Source organism: Bemisia tabaci, chromosome 5 (genome assembly GCF_918797505.1).
Source record: "Bemisia tabaci chromosome 5, PGI_BMITA_v3".
Lineage (NCBI taxonomy): Eukaryota > Metazoa > Arthropoda > Insecta > Hemiptera > Aleyrodidae > Bemisia > Bemisia tabaci.
In genome coordinates, this window is record NC_092797.1 from 43,497,782 (window position 1) to 43,520,775 (window position 22,994).

Consider the following 22,994-nt stretch of genomic DNA (forward strand, 5'->3'; position numbering starts at 1 on the left):
AGAAATGGATTTACATTGTCTTGACTCTCAGTATAAAGGGACTCTGGTGTCGAGGAGAGTACCTCCGCTTGCATTTGCTTCATTCACCGTGTAATACACTAAAATTAAAAATTTAGGCGTTTTTACTCAGTTTCAAGACGAATCTTGAGCATCACATTCGAAAAGACCTTTTCAAGCTATACCTCTTTTAAGGCGAGGATGGTTACAAGTATAGCAGGTGATAGCTGTTCTACCGTGTACAGAAAAGAGCTGTAAGCACATCCCGGGTTAAGCCACGAGACACCTATGAACACTTGCAAACCATGGCTCATGCAGAAATACACTTGCAAACCATGGCTCATGCAGAAATACCCTTGCAAACCATGGCTCATGCAGAAATACCCTTTCAAACCATGGCTCATGCAGAGATACCCTTGCAAAGCACAACAGCGTAAGGGGTCATTTGGGATCTCGGCACAAGCGGCCTTATGAAGGGAAAGGGGGCAGGCCTACATGCAGAAAAATGTTCTGTTGCATCGATAGAAATTCTAATTTATGTTTCCTGACGAAAAAACTCTTTGAGCCAGTAGGAAATCCCCTCTTTTTGACGGATTTCTGTCACCTTTAAGAGATTTTCCTTTGACTCAACGAAAATTCACGTCCGAAAATTACTCTTTGGAAATTTTTCAGTGTAGGCTTGCCTTTCTCTTTCAAAAAATGACATGCATTAATGAAGAAAGCTTTCCAGCGACTTTTCGGGCTCTCCATGTTATATTTTGGAAAAATCCAGGTCAATCCAGTCTTATGGAATTTAAAAGGCGAAGGAGGCGTGGGGAGGTTGGCTAAAGGGTTCCAAGCAGGGTGAAGGGGGTCCAAAAGTCAAAATGGCCTACGTAATACACTTGAACGGCCCCTCAATGAATGAAAACAACCCTTTCCCACCCATAGCTATATTTGTATCCATAGGGTACGTTCTTAAATTACGTAGCGCACTTTTTTCGCATTGAAAAAAATTCTCGGCATTTTTACCAAGGTCCGTTGGTATCTTTAACATCTCATTTTTTTTTACCGATTATTGGTAATTTTACCAAGACAGACTGGTAAGCTTACCTAAAAACCGGTGTTTTTACTGTTTTTTTCAGGTAAGAATACCACTTTTATTGGTAAACAACTCCCGGTAACTTTGCCGTTTGTTCTGAGTAACTATACCACAGTCGATAAAAAATATTGGCGGTTTTACCAAGGTCTAGTAAAATTACCGAGAAAGTTCAAAACTTTTACCGAGATTTCTCGGTAAAATACCAATTCCATAAATGGTAATTTTACCAAGAAAAAATTGGGATCAAATAGAACCCTGAATTCTTGGCAATTTTACCCTTTTCTTAGTAAATACACCGATATTTTTTTTCAGTGCGGCATTTTTGACGCCCCCCCTCCTCCCCGTGTAACGCTTCTGTGACGTTGGTCCCTCTCCTCTAACACGTAAAAACAAAATGGTATAACGCTTTCCTCCAACACACCCCCCCCTTTCACTACCCCCAGCGTTACGTACTTTCTGAACGCTCCATAAGGGTCTCCATAGGACCCAATGTCCTCTAACGGGGAGCTGAACCGGGTTTGATGACGTAACAAGTTTGGGCTCGATCGTCTGGTCCTTCCTTGTTAAACCGTCGCCAGGATCTGGGTCAAGGTGGGCGACGAAATACCTCTCAATCCGCGATCGGTCATAATCACTGCCACGCTAAGTAGAAACGCCGTAAAAGCCATCAGGTGTCGCCAAATTTCCTTTCTTAAATCACGAATTTTCAGGGAAATTTGTGAATATTTCTGATCCGATTTTTCTCAGGATTCCATTCGTAATTTGATCGAAAAAGTCTGAAAATTTCAAGGAAAAATGTGAGCAAGTGCCCTTATGAATACATATATTCTGAGAGGAAATTTGGCAACATCTGAAATCTTATATGATGTTTTGACTCAGCACGACGGATCGCCGGTCCCTCCGCTTCCGTCCAGAGGTCGGATGCCCGCGCGACGCTCGTTGGCTCGTTCCTTCCACGTGTGGGTGAAAATTCTGTGACGTCACTTCTTGGCTCCGTTCGCGTAATTCCGAGCTCCGTTCATCCGCTCCTTTCGTAGGTATTCGCTCCGGTCGCAACGAAATCGCATGTAAAGTTCCATCGGATCGACCATCCGACCACCCACGCCCCGAGTGGCAACTTAGTCACCCGCGACCTTGACCTTATCGTGAGTGTGTCACACAGGAACATCGCTGGACCGATATTTGGATGCATTTCACGAGAAACAGCCCAAATACTTCAGTCAGCGGGTCTATTGATTTTTTCTCATGGTTTTTCTCCAGATTAACTCTGGCTTTTTACATCCGCGGGTTGCTATAACTGAATGGAGTGGGACTGTTGCAAAGGGACCGTCTCACAGTGGATCGAGTCAATGCGAGTGATCGGATGAAATTTGGAAACTTTAAAAGCTTATAATTGCGTATTTGTAAAATTTTGAGGCTATGAAAGTGGCTCCACTGAATTCCTCCTGAAATTTTCTTCTAGACTCACCCCTTACTCTTTAAAATGTGACGAAATGAACATCATTATTTGCAGTTTTATTCAAAAATTTTATGTCCGACCTCTTTGATTGACTCGATCCACTGTGCGTCCCTAAATTACGTGCCGTTCTAAGGAGGGGAGGGAGGGGGTTGAGGAGAGCATTACACCATTTTGTTTATACGCGTTGAAGGATAGGGACCCTAAATCACCCTGGTAAAAATTGGCGATAGGAGCTGCGTTTCAAAATACTTTAAGAATTCTTATAGCCGGCTAAAGAAGGCGTCAGAAAATCATATAGGTGGCTGTAGAAAGCGGAGAAAATCATAGAGCCGGGCCATTACGAAGCGATAAAAAATTATGAAGGCGGGCTATAGTTCCTATCGCCGGATTATACACCTTATCGCCATCTGCTATGAAAGGCTATAAGAAATTGTGTAGAAATTCGTGTACTTTGAAAATCATTAAGTTTGATACGGAACCACCTTAATATTTAAAAATCACACATTATATTTTCATTTACTACATATTTTTTTTCATCAATTAAAATGAGAATAATCCATACAGAGCGTGCAAACATTTCAAAATCACAGGGTTGTAAAACGCTGACTCCACCAGATTAAATATCAGAGCCTAACACAAAGCGGAGCGGCGACGCACTAGCGCCTACAAACCTAACAGGGATACTTCACGCATTGCGCAAAGCGTGAAGTATCCCTGTTAGGTTTGTAGGCGCCAATGCGCCGCGTGCCACGGCGCTTGAAGCAACTATTTCACACCAGAGGTATTGCACAGTATCATACGAAATTGAAGGCGCGCTAACATATTAGGAATGGCAGGCATCCATCAAAAGAACGGACCTTTCCTCGCAAAGTAAATCAAGATACTACGGCCCAAAAAGAGAGCGGTAGTCCAAAACCTCACTAAGTCCTAGCATCCTTAATTAGTAACATTTAGTATACACTTTATCGCCTGGCTGTTGCTTAATCGTCATCAGCTATAAAAGGCTATAAGAAATTGTGTAGTCGGCTATAGAAGCCATTGGAAATCTTACAGCCGGCTGAAGGTCTATGGTATTTTGGAACACAGATTCTACTGCCAATTTTTACCAGGGCATGAAAGCGTACAAGGGAGAGGGGGGTCAAAAATACCGAAAAAGTGCGCTACATAATTCAGGGACGGCCTCAAACTTTAGATAGAGCAAAAAGATGAATTTTTTCTCAGAGCCAACGGTTCAAAAACCACGATGAGCACATTGGAAAAGTTTGAAAGACACTACTAACTGCACAATCTGCGTAAGAACTATGCGTTTTTTCTCTACCATTTTCGCTTCAAAAACAATAACGGCATAGGTGAACATTTTGTAAGAGGAATCGTCCTATCTAACCCTTGCGTACTTGGATGCTACGCAATATCCATCGAGGCGTTGGTCAGGTTGATAAGCAAAAATCTTAATGCTTCTGAAGTTTGAGTCAAGGATTTTATTAATCAAAACGATAATACTACTATTCGTGTCCTCCTGTCAGGCGTTTAGCATAACTGGGTAATTGAAGGCACTTTTTCGCGATCGGAACCACGTACCTGCCTAGTTTAACGGAGCCTCGTTTTGCCGTTACGCCAATTCTAGTTTAATCCATCCCTTCCGTCGCTCCTCTCACGTAAAGGCTATCTTGATTTCCGTGTGAACCCTGTGTTTTACGTTTAAAACCATGCTTTCTGAGGTTCGTGCGGAAATGGAGATACGTCCTTCCGTCGGAGGAGCGGTGTTTTGTCACAGTTAGATACTCATAAATGGAGGAATGGAACTTCTGAGTTCTGCCGCCTACTCCCTTCTCTGCAACTTAGTCACTCGCGACTTTGACCTTAACGTGAGTGTGTCATACTCATACAAGAACATCGGGTTTGAACAAAAAATCGGACTGATATTCCGAACACTTCAATCAGAATCGGCCAAACTAAATATACTTTGCCTTATTTTCTCTCCGATTTTATTCTTTCGATTGAATTTTGACCAGCGACAAGAGACCCTCCACTGGTATCTTGGCATCATCGGTGGATCTTTTACTTTCGGTACTTCAACATTCAAATTTTGACCTATCTACTAGGTCGATGGTTATGGTTAACAACGTGTTGAAAGTTTCGTTTTGCAAACGAACTTTCGAAATTTGGGAAATTTGTTCGCCTCGTGACGTCACCCGCATCGTCCACCCAGTATGTAAGATGACTGTTGTTCCCTTGTAATTTTCCATAAGGATGTGTTGAATCCCTGAAAGTAAAAACTTTCACCTGTCTTCAACAGGCCGGTGGAGGGTCTCTTGTCTCTAATTTTGACTTTGAATTTTGTGAGTGAAGTATTAATTCACAACAAACAAATCTTGGGGAATATTGCATGCAAGAAGTTTCAAGGCATAATCTTGTTCAGTTTTTCATGTATTTTTTCATCTTACATTTTTTCAAAATAGGTACTAAGCACTAGAGTGGCAAGAAACGAGAAAAACACATGAAAGATCGGAAATTTTGTGTCATACTTATAAACGGTCCCAGAGGCCATCCATAAATCACGTAAAACCCTTTCGTGGCATTTTTAGCCCCCCCTCACTCTTCCCCCTCGCAGCGCTTTTGTAACGAGGGCCCCCATCCTTTAACACGTAAAAATAAATCGGTGTAACGCTCTTCTCGACCTCCTCCCCCTTAGAGCGTTACGTAATTTAAGGACATCCTCCTATGACCACTGCAAGAGCCAATGCGTTTTTATCCCAAGTACAGGCGTCGAGGGCAGGATATCTGGCGTTGCGTTAGCTCCTTGCAAAGGGGCTTTTGGAAATGTTACCGGCAAACCCCGTTTTTCAGGCAGACCTAGGTCTGCCTAGGCAAACCTAGGTCTGCCTAGGTAGACCTAGGTCTGCCAAGCACCTCGTTTGGCAAACCTAGGATTGCCTGAAAATTTTAGGCAGACCTAGGTTTGCCAAAAGTGATTTTAGGCAAACTAGGTTTGCCAAACGATTTTTTTGGCAAACCCCGTTTCTGATTTCTACCGCTAAAGTGACTTTACCGGAAAACTTTTTCTACCGCTAAAGTGACTTTACCGGAAAACTTTTCTACCGCTAAAGTGGCCTTACCGGAAAACTTTTTCTACCGCTAAAGTGACTTTACCGGAAAACTTTTTCTACCGCTAAAGTGACTTTACCGGAAAACTTTTTCTACCGCTAAAGTGACAGTACGAATTCAATGAGAAACAACTATTTATCCCCACGCAGACCGGGGCGAGCGGTGGTTTATTATAAAAGAATCACAGGTGAGGCTGAATAACAGTGTAACATAATATCACAAGTGCTTAAAACAGGGCACGAGAAATCTGAGTAGCAAAAAAAATTGGAAAAAAAATGCAAAATTTACAATTACAATTTGAAAAAAGATACAATTTGAAATCGTTACAGATTCCTTGTCACTTTTTTAACATAATATCATAATATCACAAGTGCTTAAAAAAGGGCATGAGGGAAAACGTTACACAATTGATGCAATTCGAAATCATTATAGATTTCTTGTCACTTTTTTATTTTTTAGAGGAAAAGTACATTCAAAGGAAATTTATTTATTGTTGCAGCTGAGGCTGGAGTGACATTTGGAGTTGCACAGTTTGCCATTTTTGCGGCACTTACACTGGTTTGAGGTGCAACCTTTTTTGCAGTTGCACCTTTCGAACCCCTGCGCAGAACCCCCAGCAACACTGGCTGCGGCCGCACGTACCGTAACCTTTTTTTCGGCTGGCACCTCACTGACCGATATGAAGGCCGTGGCGCACACGTCGAATTCCGACCGACAGTACCTTTTAGGGAGGATGCCGTCTTTGGTCCCTATTTTGTATAACTCGTGTTCGTTTTTGTCGAGAATTACGCCGATTATGTTTCTTAAACAAGCACGAGGCTTGTCCACGTCTGGTATAGGTATTGTTACGTTGTCGCCGACCTTCGCTGGCGGATGCGTTTTGTCCGAGTGCAGACGCATCTTCTTAGCTTGCTGTTCCAAACCAGCAGCTGCCTGACTCCGAGCTTTTCGGATGTTCTTCCTCGTCGCGCAGTTGCCGCACAAGACTTCATGTTCGCCTTCCGGTTTTTCTTCTGTTGTGTCCAAGTCAGCACCGCACGATTGGCAAACGTTTCCGGCGGAAGTTGTGACTGGACTAAGTTGAGGTGGTTGAGTCTGGGTAGTGTTTCCGGCGGAAGTTGCGACGGGACTAAGTTGAGGTGGTTGAGTCTGGGTAGTGTTTCCGGCGGAAGTTGTGACTGGACTAAGTTGAGGTGGTTGAGTCTGGGTAGTGTTTCCGGCGGAAGTTGTCACCGGTTCATTCTCGTCGTTTTCTTCGTCATTTTCTTCATTGACCTGTGAGGAAGCCAATAACTCCTCCAGCTGCTCCTCCGTCTCAACATTCGCCAACATATCCGGCGTCAAACTGCTTGTAGTGAGACCAACTCTTGGCTTCATTCCGAATAATGCTTCGTATGGGCTCATTCTGATACCGGCGTGATAAGCACGATTTTTCATGAACTGGATGAAAGGTAACGCGTCGGGCCACTGGTTCGTCTTTTTGTCAATTAGCCACGCCGCCAACATATTTTCCACGTCCTGGTTGGCGCGCTCAATGGATCCCTGACTTTGACTGTGGCGCGGCTTACCGTTGACCAGTTGCAACTCCGGCCAATGTATTTTCATGCACTTAATAATATTATTGACGAATTCCCTACCGTTGTCGCTGTGAAGGATACACGGTGCCCCAAAAGTTAAGAAGATGTCCTTCAAGTGCGCAGCTACTTCCTCAGCTGTTTTGTGCGAGAGGGCTCGAAGCTGAATAAATTTTGTTAAGTGGTCTTGATAATTGAGGATGAACCGTTTCCCTTGGATTTCTTGACTCTGCATGTCCACAAGATCGACCTGGCAGCGACTGTTTAGCTGTTTGTGCAGGATGGGCTTCGTCACGAGTCCTCTTTTTCGTTTGGTTTTCTTCCCGGCACAGACCTCGCACATCCCTAGAAACTTTTCGATCATAGGTCTCGTAATGTTAGCATATTTGCGACCTGAAAGCAGAAAAACAAGGACAAGTAATTTCAAACAAGTCAGCCAGTGCCGAGTATTTTTCCCGCGATAGATAGATGGGAAAATACTTGACCCAGTCGCTCTCCTATTTTCGCGCCTTGAGACAAGCTGTCCGCTGCATGTGCCGCTAAGTACAGTGAAAATCGTGGATCGGTAAGATAAGCAGCGACAGCTCGGAGGTAGGATTCTCGACTGCGAAATGAAAGGTCCACGGTTCGAGTGTGACTGGCGGCGCTTAATTTTTACATCGAATTTAAAAAAAAAAAACAAAAAATTTACCGAACAAATTAGTGAGATAATCAATAATATTAAGTGACATAATAAAATTAAAATAAATCTGAGACCAACATAGTTCATTATTTTTTTAAAAATTACCATATAGAATACGTCAAGGCTCGTGCTATAAAAACAGAAAATAAACAGAAAAAAAAAAATTGATAAAAATAATGGTTAACTACGAAACTTACCAAGCTCTGCTTTCAACCGGTCTCGACCTCCGTGTCCAATAGCAGCATGAGTCGCTTCAATTGTTCCGTATACTTCCTCCAATGGAACAAAATACACAATGTCATCGGTTCCCGTTGCTTTCACCAACTTTTCTATACCCCCGATTTCAATAACATTAAACCGCCTAACACGTCTCTTCTGTTGGGGGGTTTTATTCCGAGCACTTCTCGCGGCTTTCACTTCATTTATCAGATCACTGTACTGTTCTCTGGGAATAACATGCAATTGGTTTTTTTCACTATCTTCATTTATAAAACTACGTAAAAAAAGTTCAAAATTAACGTTCGCGGTAGCCATGATTACTCCGTTGCACAAAAACAAAACACTGATCACTGTCCTCCGTGGACGCCGCGTTCCGCGAAGCGTGTTTGGTGCGCTACCGTTCGCACCTAATCCACAAGAATTTGTCTTCCCTGTCATCTAATTGGAATGTCCACTGATAACGCCGCCGAATTTTTCTCACGAGTGCTTCCCTTGTTGCCAAGTAAGCGGTGAAAAAGTTTTCCGGTAAAGTCACTTTAGCGGTAGAAAAAGTTTTCCGGTAAGGCCACTTTAGCGGTAGAAAAGTTTTCCGGTAAAGTCACTTTAGCGGTAGAAAAAGTTTTCCGGTAAAGTCACTTTAGCGGTAGAAAAAGTTTTCCGGTAAAGTCACTTTAGCGGTAGAAATCAGAAACGGGGTTTGCCAAAAAAATCGTTTGGCAAACCTAGTTTGCCTAAAATCACTTTTGGCAAACCTAGGTCTGCCTAAAATTTTCAGGCAATCCTAGGTTTGCCAAACGAGGTGCTTGGCAGACCTAGGTCTACCTAGGCAGACCTAGGTTTGCCTAGGCAGACCTAGGTCTGCCTGAAAAACGGGGTTTGCCGGTAACAGAAATAATAAATTGGTGACAATAAATGGAGGGCGGACGCGGTAGTTGCCAGGGGCTGTTTCTGAATTAAGTAACGCACTTTTATGGCATTTTTGACCTCCCTTTCCCTCTCACTCCCCTTTTGTGACGTAGCTCCCTATCCTTCAACACGTAGAACAAAACAGCGTGTTCTCTTCGACCCCCATTCCCCTAGAGCGTTACGTATAATTTAGAAACGGCCTCCCATGACCGCTGCAAGAGCCAACGATTTTCCCCACCGATTCTAGGCGACGAGGGCAGGGTATCTGTCGTTGCGTTGCGTTAGCTGCCTGTAAAGGGGCTTTTGGAAATAATCGATTGGTGACAATGAATGAGGGCGGTCGCAGTGGTTGATAGGGGCCGTTCTTGAATTTAGAAACGCAATTTTATGACATTTTCAACCCTCCTCCCCCTTGCAACACTTTTGTGACATTGGTCCCAATCCTTAAACATGTAGAAACAAAACGGCGTAAAGCTATCCTCGACCCCCCTCCCAAACTCACTTTTATGGCATTTTTGACCCTTTCCCTTAGAGCGTTACGTAATTTATGAACGACCCCCAATGGTTTTTACCCCAAGTACAGGCGTCGAGGACAGGGTATCTGTCGTTGCGTTGCGTTAGCTGCCTGGAAAGGGGCTTTTGGAAATAATTGATTGGTGACAATGAATGGGGGACAGACGCAGTAGTTGTTAGGGGCTGTTCCTGAATTAAGTAACGCTTTTTTACGGCATTTTTGACCCCCTCCCTTTCCTTTTTGCACTCATTTCGTGACGTAGGTCCCTATCCTAGAACACACAAAACAAAACGACGTGTTCATCACGCAATGTAGAGACGGCCCCTGTGACCATTACAAGAACCAATGCGTTTTCACCCCAAGTACAGGCGTCGTCGAGGGCAGGATATGGCGTTGCGTTATCTCCCTGGAAAGGGGCTTTTGGAAATAATCGATCGGTGAGAATGAATGGGGGGCGGTGGCGGTGGTTGTGGGGGAGGGGGGCGGGACGTGCCGTCGCGTCGGAGGCATTCGCGGCGTCACATTCACTCAAGTCAACCTGTTGATCTCTCATCCCAATCCCGATGCCGCGACGTCGACGTCGACGCCCGCCGCCGCAGTCGGAGCCGCAGCCGCTCGGGCGCGGGCCCCATCCCGTAATATGTTGATATCTCCGTTAATGAGTCTATTGTCAATTCCGCGCCCGCCGCACTCCCTTGCACAACCTCCCGCCCCGGCCCCGGCCCGGCTCCCCTCGCTCCATTGTCCCTGTCCGGCTCCTCCGCGGCCTGGCGCCCCGAGCCCCACCAGCGTTGCATTTCCATTTTTCCACAATCCAATCTGTTCTCTTACAAACCCTTATACTGCCGCCGAAGATATAAAGACGAAGCGCTAAAAACTTAAAATGAAGCCGCGCTTCTCATTGGTTGAAGTGGCACCGCGGTAAAACCGAGAGCACTTTGAAAGAGGTGAGAAAAAAGAGTTAAAATTTACACAACAAAGAGTTCGGATTTTCATGATTTTAACGGCCATCAAGAGGAAGTGGTCCCGAAATGAGCCAGATTCATTTAGTCCAACGCTCAAGAAACACTGGGGGGAAAAAAACCACATTGGATCTAGAGTCCGGACTCTTAAAAACATCGACAAGAAAAAGTACTCTTGATTCAATCATAATCTAGCTTAAATCAAGAACCAAGCCTCTTAATTGAAGCGGATCTCGTTTTGATTCAAGCAAAAATACGATTGAATCAAGAGTATTTTTTCTTGTCAATGTTTTCAAGAGTCTGGACTCCAGATCCAATTTTTTTTTTTTTTTTCCAGTGAACACGCAAAACGGGTCTTGAAGGGCGCGTCGGCGCTCTCGACAGGTAGGGTCGCGTGGCGGCCAGAGGGCGTACATCTAGTTAAAGTGTTGAACTGTATGCTGCCGTGTTAAGGAAGAACGCCGTTGGGACCTTCGCTATAAAATTTCTTAAGATAAAACTCGAATTTTAACTAATACTTGTGAATGCTTTCCGTCCAATTTTTAGGAATTTTCTTGCAGTGTGATTCAAACTAATGTCTAGGTAGGAATATTCATAATCTTTCTCAAAAACAAATATTTTACGAGGAAGAATTTTGCAACTCATACGGAGTTTTCCCTGAGCACGGCAGTATTGGTTACATGGTTACAGTTCATAAGGAGAGAACGGAGGGGTGTCAAAAAGTCAGAATAGCTTACGTAATACTTGAAGGGCCCCTCCAAGAAGAGCACTCGAATGTCATAGCTCCCAAATTTGATGAAGTCGGTTCGTTTATCGCCTATCGATAACTGCAAATATCATGAACATCGGCCTAGTAGAGCGGTAGAACGGAATGTGACAAAAAATAAAAATTTAGGAGGCCAGAGAGCTAATATCAGTGATACAAGAAGAAAAAAACCTCGAGTATATGAGCCGACGAATAGTTCAATATGAAGGCACTTTTCCGTTCAGAGGGCTGCGTGTTGATGATTGAAATTGAAATTGATAGACAAGCTATGAACAGTGAAGACATAGGGAATTGGTTGAAATGAGTGGTAGTTACAGACTACCGGAGAAAATGATGAACTAAATATGCGAGTTTCTAACGGGTTGCCGTGAGTTGGTAAATTTATTAATTATCTCTTTTGTCTATTGCCGCCACTCGCTTCCACCAATAGAATCGTTTCATTTTTGCTTTGCCTTCTTTGTCTATTGCTCTATCTATCAATAAATTCAATGATTAGATGGATGCCCGTGTTGCCTATCGCAGAGTTGAAGGCGTTTTTGCTCGCGCTTCCCTCTCAGCTATAGCCTCGCAGCGCGCTACTTCAAGTAACCGAATTCGAACGTATCTTATGAACCAATATTTTTTCTCTATGTAGCATGCGACTCACAATATCCCTCATTTGGCTCTAGTGAACTTCACTTGGATCTTTTTTTCCTGCGCTTGATTTCGTTTAATTAAATTTCATTGCAATTTTATTGCATGAACTGCTTGTAAACTTTTGTTTTTCTGTGACACTTTTTGAAACAGTGTGTTACACAAACGTGTGAACATACTTCACTCCAGAATTAATATTTTTACACTAGAATTTATATTTTTGCTGAGTTTATGTGCCGAACGCTTTAAGACAAGCTCTACATTGTTCTTCTCGTTACAAAACGTAACAGGCTATTTGATTTTTTTCCCCTTTAAATTGAGATTTCTTGTGGTAACAGTTCTCTTAAGTTAACTGGTGGGTGAATACCGGTCGCCCGCAATTGGGGAAATCTACATATCTTGCCCTATTCGAACATTAGTCTTCATGGGGTGAGCATACTGCATTACTGCATACGAAAGCAGGATTAGGTGTTAGTGAACTGTTCGGGTGTAACTCAGAGCTTGTGGTTAAGCTATGGAGAGACACTAATACTATAAATTATAGCCACACGCCGCAGAATCCTTACTTTACAGCAGAGACTTAGCCATGGTCCCGTACTGCCGTTTTCGTAATAAGACTAAGATTAAGGGTACCTAGTGCATCGATCGCATTGCACGTCTGCAAATTAACGGTCTCTCTGTAATGTTCATTATTGAGCACTTACGGGGCTCATAAACTTTAAATTAAATTGGACTGCAGCGACCAAAAGATCAGTGTTAAGGAACTTGGGAGCAGTGGTAGAGATTTTATCAGGAGGTATTATTATATCACAGTGACTCTTCGTAGTGACAACTTCAGTTAGTTTAGTTCTTATAGTTTTTTCACAACTTTTTTTTACAATAAATTTGCTTAGCTTCTTGATTGTGTAGTGTCCGTTCCTTTTACTTAATAAGCCTAAAGGAAATTTGAAACATGTAGAAAGCAGAGCACAACGCCTCGAGTTAGGTTAGGTTCTTTACGTACGAAGGCGGTGTTAGTAATTATTTATTTGCTAGGGGCTACACCCCTGACCGTTTATTGGCGGTCCAACCTATCAAAGCGCTTCGCGCTTTAGGTGTACGCCGCACAGTGGATCGAGTCAATCAGAGAAATCTGACATAAAATATTTGACTAGAACTGCAAATTTTGATTTATTATTCGTTATTTTTTAAATTTTAAGGGGTGCCTCTAGAAGAAAATTTCACAAGGAAACGAATGGAATCACTTTGAAAATCTTAAAATTTTGTGCAAACAGAGTTTTAAGCTTTTAAAGTTTCCAAATTTTGTGCTACGTCTCCGATTGACTCGATCCACTGTGCGCGTTACTCATATAATCTAATGCCATAGAGTATGATTTGAACAGAATATTAGAAATCAAACTTCACTCAGATCCATGAAACAAACAGTGCAATAAAATAAGCAAGAGTGGAAATTTTGTCTGCTGTTAGAGCAAAGTAAAACATCCAACGGAGATACTCAAGTCTGCTCCTTCAATTTCATCGAGAAATGCTTTACGGTCTAGATTCTTATCAGTGCATCTCTCGACTTGGCAACACGTCAAGAACAACATCTCGCGTAAGTCATCACGGGTTCACGCAGAAAGTTTGACATTCTGAAAGTTCACGTATGTCGCGTCTTTTCTTGCTGCATTCAATGACTCTCATCGATTCCCACCTTTCCCAATCCGTATAAAGCATGACCAGAATTCATCTGTGTTTCCACGCGAGTTTAGAAATAAGCAGTGAAGTAAGCCAAACCCACCTGAGGCTTGAATTCACGTTTACGTATTATTTTTACAAAACTTGTTAAATTACCTTTTGGTCCCTTCGCCTACCTCGCGACTGTGTATAGCTTCATTCGTTAAATTATTTTTATTATAAGTTCTTTTTGTTTCTCTAAGTTTGGAAAGATCAAGGCAGTGGGTTGAATTCAGTACTTGAAAACTGCCTCAAAAATCATCCTAAAATGTAACATTTAATATGTTTTTAAGAAATGTATCTTCAAAATTTGGGAGTTTTTCAACGGACCTTGCTAGTACCACCGTGCTAAGGAAGAACGTCATATGAGCCTTTAGACGTCGCCAAATTTCTTTAGAAAATACCTCTTTCGGAAGAAAGTTATGAATCTCTCTCCTTAAAAATTTCGCAAATTTCAGATCAAATTACGAACAAAGTTCTCTTTCTCTAGGAAGAAATTTAATTAAATTTTTTTTTAGATAATCCCATCCCACCTATAATAGTTACCCGACCTATGTCAGCAATTCTTTCGTTCACGATAACTATCGTTAGATTTACGTTAGCTTCTTCAAATTTTGCAATTTTGTCCATTTTGGTCTTATGAAGAACTGTATAAATTTTCGGTTAAATCGCATTTACCGTTTACTTATAAACGGTAATTAACGTAAGTGCCCTACTTACGCTGTTTTCCACTAAACTGTTTTTATGAAAGTTCCATTCCTTGGTTTCCTTGGTAACCTTTGTTTGCTATCAGCTGATGTTTTATTTCAACTTATTTTTTTCTTTTTTTCCATTTTTTTTCTTACTTTTTTTAATAAATCATTGCTAGGTTAGTTCTAATTTTTTTGCCAGCATTAATTCTACCTCCCCCCCCCACCCGCAGCTAATTTTTCTAGCTCCATCACCCTCTCCCCATAACTCATTTTTCTATCGATTTTATCATTTTTTTTGTATGGCATGTCTTGCTCCCCTACCACCATTTTTTCGGGGTTGTAGATATTTTAGCGGCCTCTAGACCCGTGACTCCAGTCACGGGCATTTCGCTAGTTTGTGTTATATCAAAGCAATTTTGACAACGTTTGAAGGCTCATACGGCGTTCTTCTTCAGCATGGTAGAGTAGGGAATGTGATGAAAGTTGATACATTTTACGAGAGAGCAAATGAATTTGAGAAGCTCCCGAAACTAATGAGTACTTCCTCCTCAGTGAATCAGAGGGCGGTACTTTCAACTTGCCCGAAGTAGTTCCACTTGACCGATGGAGCGGCGCGGTGTTGAAAGGGTTACAAGTGGTAACACCCGCTGAGTAAATAAAACCAAGGATTCGCTCGCGTCAATTGTTTAAGTTACGCCCGCAATGTGCAGTGATACCTCACTCGATGCTCCGAGCACGTAGTATAACGCCGAGAATGAAAAACGTGATGACTCTAAGCTCCAACATTCGTGTGCTGTTTTTTATGTTATTGTTGTTTTGTTTTATTTTTATTTCAAGTATGGCAATGTTTGAGTATAATTGAATATCACCGGGAAAAAAACACATTGGATCTAGAGTCCAGACTCTTAAAAACATCGACAAGAAAAAATACTCTTGATTCAATCGGATTTTTGCTTAAATCAAGAACCAAGCCTCTTAATTTGAGCGGATTTCCTTTTGATTTAAGCTTAAATCTGATTGAATCAAGAGTATTTTTTCTTGTCGATGTTTTTAAGAATCTGGACTCTAGATCCAATGTGTTTTTCTTCCAGTGGGCCACCAGACAAAGTCTACACTAGAATAAAACGCCACATGCTCATGGTAAACCAGAAGTGCCCGAAAAAAAAAATTGAACAAAGTAAACTATACGTCTTGCCCTAAATACATTTTGCAATTGAAGACAGTTTTTCATATTTTCTGACTCTCGCAGTTTCCTAAAGAAGACTCTTTTTTTGTCCTTGCAACACACATCAGATGAACCGCATTAAGCAGAAAGTAACCAAGCCACGTCAGCTATTGCCTTTAACTGGGCGATTTGATGAACGGAACCATGAAAACAGTTGTGCGGATTTGTTTGCAAATTTTACTGAATTTTCTGCATAGTACGAGGAAATTTCTTTAAAATGTTCAAAAGAATCCTAATATATGATATGGCTTAATTCCTTTCTGCTGAACATGGTCTAAATAAGTAGGGAACAAACGGTTTCGATAAGAGTCGCCTTTTTGTATGTTAGTCCTAACCGAACCATTTCGATGTCTTACCAAAAACGGCAAGGACAGTGGACACTCGTAAACCTAAGTGCCACTGTAATATACATAACAGGATTAAACGACCAGACTGCAGGAGCGTATTCTATGGGTCAAAATGATACTTTTTTGTCGTAAAAAGTTTTTTCGAAAAGTTGTAAATACGCCCTTCCCCCCAAATTTAGGAAAGTAAATCGTTTTTCTTGAATTTTGGCAATGGCTGTGAACGAAATCTCATGAAAATTTGTACTTATTTACGTACCTGTACTTTTATGCCCTGAATTTGTACATAATCTAAAAAAAGAAAAAAAAATCGAAATCTCAATTGAATCAGTGAGAACGAAAACACACCAACTCGGTAACTCGAAAATGCTCAATTTTCATCAAAGACAATGAATTTTAATAAAGGTCATTGAAGTTAGGGAATCTGTTAAAACTCGGACCTTTAAAGTGTCCTTTAGTACTTGTCTTGCGACACCAAAAATGTTTTTCTTAGACTAACTTCTTGGGAGGAACTTATCGACGCCGTTGCTTTAATTAAAGCCATCGCTTGGCGAGGCGGATAAGCTAGGCGCTAGGCTTGGCGCGGGTTTTGAAAATATTAAGGTAAATCTCGACCTACTTTCAAGTTTGTAAAAATTATGAAATTGATTTCATCGTGTTTTGTATTTTTTTGATGTGGTGACGTTTGGAATGTTACATCAGGATTGATCCATTAGAAAGGGAGGAGCTACGCTGGTTTTCAGAATTAAGTACGTAGTATTTAATGGATGACTGACAGCGCATACACTTACCGTGCAGTTTTGTGTGTGTCCTGATTATTTTCGTTTTTTCGAGGATTACGTAGCATGGTGTCAACGATCATGGTGTCAACAAACAGTTTTTCTAAGTTTTTGTTGACACCATGATCATCCAAAAATAAAAAATTCTGACCCTTATGAAAAATGATCACGGTGTCAACGATCACGACGTCAACGAAACTTAAAACTTGCCTCAGTAACACCTTTTAAATTTCAAGTCTTGTTTTTCTTGTGCTATTTACTCTAACCTAACCTAACCTAACCTAACCTAACCTAACCTAACCTAACCTAACCTAACCTAACCTTACCTAACCTAACCTTACCTAACCTAACCTTACCCAACTTTACCTAACTTTACCCAACTTCACCTTACAAGACCTATCCCACTTTCACAGAGCTTAACTTTCCCCGACCTTACCCTACATAACTTTAACCTTACCTACTTAATTTAACCGTACATGTCCTGACCTAAACTAACCTAATCCAACTATACGTGACCCAGACCTCTCCTGTACACTTAATTTTTTAATTTTACTCACAAGGAGGATATTTTTCTGTTTGTTGACACCGTGATCGTTGACACCATGCTCAGGGCCCATTTTTGCGTTTTACTGCCTGATCACGACGTCAACAATCGTTGACTCCATGATCAGATTTTTGGTTTGTTGACACCATGATCGTTGCCACCATGCAACGTTACCTTTTCGAGTTGATGTGTTTTCGTTCTCACCGATTCAATTTAAAGATAGGGTTTGGGCGGTGTTACGGCTCCTGCAGTCTGGCCGTTTAACCGTGGATCACCCTGTATAATTGTTACTGAACCCGCAATTCCCTCTTCATGTTTTATGGATACAGTACACCAAAGCGTAATCCGCCGCAAACGTCGGGTGTTTGAGTTGCATTTTATGTGGTCGGCGCGCAAATGACGGTGCAGTTCAGGTGCCCCGCGGGTCCGAAATGTCGGAAAACTGCCGAATCCTGCAACTTCCTGGCGTCCACGTATTAACTCAATTTACGCCTCCCCCGGGGGGCTCCTCGCCAATTACGCCACTCATAATTCTCGTGATTAAGTGTCCACGAATAAGGCCATTACTAACCTAACCCACCCCCGAGGCACCCCACCTTGCAACGCGCGCGTGTACCCGGGAATTTTGAATAATTGTCGGACGAAGTTCCGCGGTAACTTCTCGATTGAGACATGACGCGGCTGACTCCAGGGGGCCGCTCTATCGTGCTGTGGAAAAATGCCGCATGAGCCTTCAGACGTTGCCAAATGGATCGCGTTTAGTAAAAAGGAACCAGTGCAATTACAGTGTTTTCAAAATCATGCAACTTCACGGAGAAAAAAACTTCGTGCTTGGGACCCGAAGTTGAGGTCATATGGATCTCTGAAGTTTTCGGATCACGTATCTAAAAACTTGAGGTCCAGCTGCCGAAGTTCGGGTCAGACATCTGAAGTACCTCGATATATACCGAAGGGTTCGGGTTACACATCTAAAGTACTCCGGTACATACCGAAGTGCCTCGATGCCTGACCCAAACTTCGGCAGCTCGACCTCAAGTTTTCGGATGCGTGATCAGAAAACTTCGGAGATCCGTATGACCTCAACTTCGGGTCCCATGTACGAAGTTTTTTCTTTGTGTTCTTTTTTCCTTTTGAAAATACTCTCTGTATGTACAGTATTAGAATTTACTCAATTATTTTCCTAAAAAATTGAAAATTTTTTGGTGGGAAGCAAAAAATATTTGCAATTCTGAGAGATCATTTAGATAATTATGCAGATGCAACATTTTTACAACACTGTAATCGCGCCGGTTCCCTTTTGCTGAATGCGATCCAAATATCCCTCGATGAAACACGAATTTACCGGTAAACTTATGTAAAATTCTCTTCCAGTTTTCAGATAATTTTGTTTCCAATTTCACCTAGAGTTCCTGAAAATTCCGAGGAAAAATATTCATAACTTTCCTCGACAGTTAAAATTTTATCGAAAGAAATTTGGCAACTCTCAAACGATCATACGGCGTTTTTCCTTAGCACTGCAATGTTGCGTCTTCATCCGATACCGTGTTCTCGTCGTCTAATGGCTGCTTCCTCGTGAACTGTCTGCTTGTAGAATTTTGTTTGTGCAGGGTGACTGTAAACAAACAGTGATTGTTCCCGACCCTCCACAACATGCAAATCGTTGTCTTAACTGAAGTAAGGGCGTATCGCAACTTCCACGTGAGCCCTGTTTTACTTGTAAATCTATGCTTTCTGAGGGTCATGCGCAAATCGAGACACGCCCTTACGCAAGAGGGGTGACGAAATAGAATCATTGCATCATCAATTCATCCGTCTCCTGTGTATAGCGTTAAACAATTCTGTAGTTTTGAATGTATGGGGACTGTCCATAAAATGGCGTCTGAGTATCAGGGGGCAAAGGATATAGTTCGAGTTCCGAATCGCCATGAGCCCACTTGTGTTTGTTTCTTATAGCTTCATTGCATATTAATTTCTCTGTTGTCAACAAAGAAACAACTTAAAACGGGACTAAGGCCGCAAATAATAAAAAGAAACACACAAAATAAAATAAAAAGCCCGGAACGTTTCGCAGGGATCACACCCGCATTTTCAACCGGCAAAACAAGAAAATTAAAAGAAGGACACTATGAGCCTCATCGTTGTTATTGTGAGACTGATAGACCAAAATAAACGAGCAAGTGCAACTTGTAACAAAGCACATCGAAGCAGAGATTACTCAGGTGTTCCAGCTCCATCCAGGCCCGAAAGGAAGAACCGGTGATAAAATGCTACTGGGTCCATCCACATCAGGACGTCCCGGGCTTTTTATTCTATTTTATGTGTTTCTTTTTATTATTTGCGGCCTTGGTCCCGTTTTAAGTTGTGTCTTTGTTAGTGTATCGGGCCGATTAAGTTGTCTTTTCTCTGATGTTTGTGTTTTATTCTCTCTTATATCCTCATTTCCTTTCCTTTCCCTTTAATTTTTTCCCTTTTGTAGCATCTGTGGCCATTTGCAATTATTATTTTAAAATAGCTTTCCCTAGAATACATTTGGTGCTTCTAACGGAACCAATTTGTTTTAATGACTTTTCTGGCTAAATTATGGGGTTTCCTAAGAAAGCAGCCTCTCGTAATTCCCCCTAGACTCTACTGTTGCCAGATAAGTTACTTTTTCAGCAATTTTCCCAGTTCAAACCCATGTGGAATATTCACATTTATCGCATAAAGTTTATTGTCATAGATTTGTCCTTACGTTACGATGAACTCTTCCGCACGTTTTTCTGAGGAAAATTTCCTCTTACCTCATTCATATTTTCCTGTGTATAATTTCCTCATATTTTTCTGAGGAACATTTCCTCCCGTTTACCTGAGGAAAATCTCCTCCCGTTTTCCTGAAGGAAATCTCCTCCCGCTTTCCTGAGGAAAATCTCCTCCCGTTTTCCTAAGGAATATTTTCTCCCATTTTCCTGAGGAAAATTTTCCCGTCTCTCCTGTTTTCCCGTTTTTGAGGAAAATGTCTCGTCCACGTGAGAAAAATTTCCTCCCGTGATCCTGAAGAAAATTTCCTCACGTTTTCTTAGAATTTAAATATTTTTCCGAGATAGTTTCCCGGTGAACATTTTCTTACGTTTTTACACCGGAGTTTTACGGTATATCGTCGGTTCTATGGCAACGACTCTGACCGAGCGGCAACGGGAGAGATCCCAGCGGAAGGCCCCCTCCCTCCCCCTCCCCAACCCGCTTACCAGGAAATCCAGTATTCGGGCCAGGAAAAATCGGGAATGCGACGTAAGGGAACGCGGACACTTTTCCGGAACTACATTTTTCTCGATGCGGTGGCAGGTACCACGCTCTTCCCGAAAGGGCCAGCCGTCCGCCCGCAATTTCGATCTGAATTCAACTTCACATATTTAGATTAGTTCTGGCTCATTTTAGAAACAGCGTACGTGTCACCGGTTTCCGAATGCAGTCAGGTGCTTTTACAGATGAGCCATCGTATTGCAGATGGAGTCCATACGAGGTAAAAGCTCCCCAAAGACCGAGAGGAATCGCATTAATAGCTACTCGTGACAGGGGGCCCGTGTTCGTGAGGGCGCGTCAGCGCGAATTCCCAACCTCAGGCATATCGAGTTAGGGTTCGGATTGAAACGCATAATTAAAGCGCGAGAGAGGAACCCCGTTTTGATCGCGGAATTGACATCGCCAAGACGAACAGAGGGGTAAGTAACCCTTTGAAAATCGGTGCCCCAGTTATGAGCCATGAATAACTGATGACAGGTAAACTTCCGCGAAGCACTGTGGCTGAGCCGCAGATAACACTGCGCGACCCTGCTGCCAATTTAAATGGCATCGAAATGAGCAGATTGGTGATATTGTCGCCTTCCGGTCAAAGTATCACAAGCGCCATGCGACGTTTCAAAATTTCCGCCGCCATTTTATCTTTTGTACAGAGAAATTGTTCGACAAAGCTGTCCGAAAATTTTACTGAATTTTCTTCGTACTGCCGATAAAGTGCAGTGTGGAATTTCCAAACAGACTCAACCAACAATTTCTTTTTAAACAAATAAAATAGCGGCGGATATTTTGAAACTTCGCATGGCGCTTGTGATACTTGGGCCGAAAGGTGACGTTATGCTTAAATGCCGTGCTATTTTGTCGAATCGGGATGTAATCAAATTCGCACCAAGCGCGTCGCTGTAAAGGCTACAAAATTCAAAGCACCTTTATTTACGTAAACGTACAACCCGCACTACCTTTGAGTACGAATAATTGCATCCAACTGTTATAGCATTCATCAGACCACTTTTGGTGTGTTCGGGACCCGTTAAGAAGGTACCAAAGTTTTGCAGATGGTAAGAGATTTCTGTTGCGGTTACATGAAACATTTTTCATGCAGTTGATGAGATGGGAAGGAATTAAAACGAAGTTCTTTCCTCTGGATTGAGTTTAACTCTCCGAAAATTTTCAGAGGCACCAAACTTGATTCCTGTATACGTTGTCTGATCTAATGATTTTGCAAGGAGTAGCAAAATCATGAAATCTATTGTTTAAAATAATCCATTTTATCTCTGTTGTGAAAAATGGTAAATCATTTGTAAAGCTTCAAACAAAAGTACGGATTTACTTTTATTATAAATGTGAATAAATGTCATACAAGTGGCCCTTAGATTTCCTCTGCCACGAGGAATGCTTTTTTGAAGTTTATTTCCGTTTAAATTTGTCATGTTCTATGAATGAGTATAATACTTTAATGTTATTCACTATCTCGATTTGTATAGGATGTGAATTTCTGAAAATTCTGAATTCACTCGGATGCTTGATATTTTTCGTGGCAGATATTCAAGGAATGAAATGTACTAACATTAAGTATTTTTTTCATTTAATGTTTTTGGCTACCTAGTAGTGTGATTTCGGTGTTAAAATGTGGCAATGATGCGAATTATTCCGGCCGGCAGCTTTAACTCCCAACATTGAATCACAGAATGTACCTAGACCACATTTCATCTGTTGCGAATGTTGAACCTTTCGCAGCGCTAAATAGACATGTGATATCTCAAGCTTTAACTTTGCTCCCATAGCTTTTGTCATATTCGTAATAATTACTCGTAATGAATAATCCATTTCTGTTCCTTTCCAGGAATTTTACGGGAGGAACTGCCGCTAATAAACTTACTATTGACACAGCTACATGATACATTAAAGCCAATGATATTTTCAATACAGCTCCTCGGTAAGTTAATGATTTTGGTTTTCCTTTTATCAAATTTATGCTGTTTTTTCATGCAACTCATCAAATATTCAAAATGGTGAATTTTACTCTCGGTAAGTTGAATTCAACTTTAATATTTTTTAGTTCTATAATTTTGCTTCTATTTCATTTGAGAGCACCTTTCCTTTTGATTTCATTTATTCATTATTTTCTCGTTAATGATATGTGAAATTTGCTATTCTTCAAAATTGCTCAACTCATTTATCTAGTCGAACGGTTTACGGTCTCATCCAATCTATTCTTCCCTCAGCAAAGCCTTCTCTTGTTGATCGGTCGCAAAAATCTTTCACGACGCAAATCTGTCGTGTATCGACCCCCAAGCAGCTCAAATTGCATAGCCTGCAAATTGAAGGAAAATGTCTCGTATTGCAATGACACGACATACTTGCAAGAGATTAAAGACAAAGAGGGAAATCCTAATTAAATGTTCGCAGAGTTTTAAGTTGCAAAACGCGGAAGGGGGGGGGGGGAGACCGAGGGAATGAAATGGAATAAGAGAAATAGGAAGATGGAAATAAGGAAACAAAAACGAATGAAAGGACAGCCTC

At 41.8% G+C, this 22,994-nt stretch overlaps 2 protein-coding genes across 2 annotated transcripts in view; one reads left to right on the top strand and one right to left on the bottom strand.

Moving 5' to 3' along the window:
* LOC109032266 (metabotropic glutamate receptor 2) overlaps positions 1 to 22,994 on the top strand; it is a 555,771-nt gene that overhangs the window by 72,107 nt on the left and 460,670 nt on the right. The window contains exon 3 of the mRNA XM_072300776.1: positions 22,315 to 22,407. The gene's annotated coding sequence lies outside the window, so the exon portion shown is untranslated. The remainder of the gene's footprint in view (positions 1 to 22,314; positions 22,408 to 22,994) is intronic.
* LOC140224658 (KRAB-A domain-containing protein 2-like) lies at positions 6,126 to 8,511 on the bottom strand. The gene is made up of 2 exons (XM_072300746.1): positions 8,096 to 8,511; positions 6,126 to 7,609 (listed from the first exon to the last, which is right to left on the bottom strand). Exons 1-2 carry the CDS (start codon positions 8,430 to 8,432, stop codon positions 6,126 to 6,128), a joined length of 1,821 nt encoding a protein of 606 aa, XP_072156847.1. The 5' UTR covers positions 8,433 to 8,511.

Excerpts from the sequence above, each read along its gene's own strand:
- LOC140224658 (XM_072300746.1), bottom strand. The coding sequence starts at position 8,432 with ATGGCTACCGCGAACGTTAATTTTGAACTTTTTTTACGTAGTTTTATA. Across the intron at positions 7,610-8,095 it reads CCGGTTGAAAGCAGAGCTTG|GTCGCAAATATGCTAACATT; the intron begins GTAAGTTTCGTA and ends TTCTGCTTTCAG.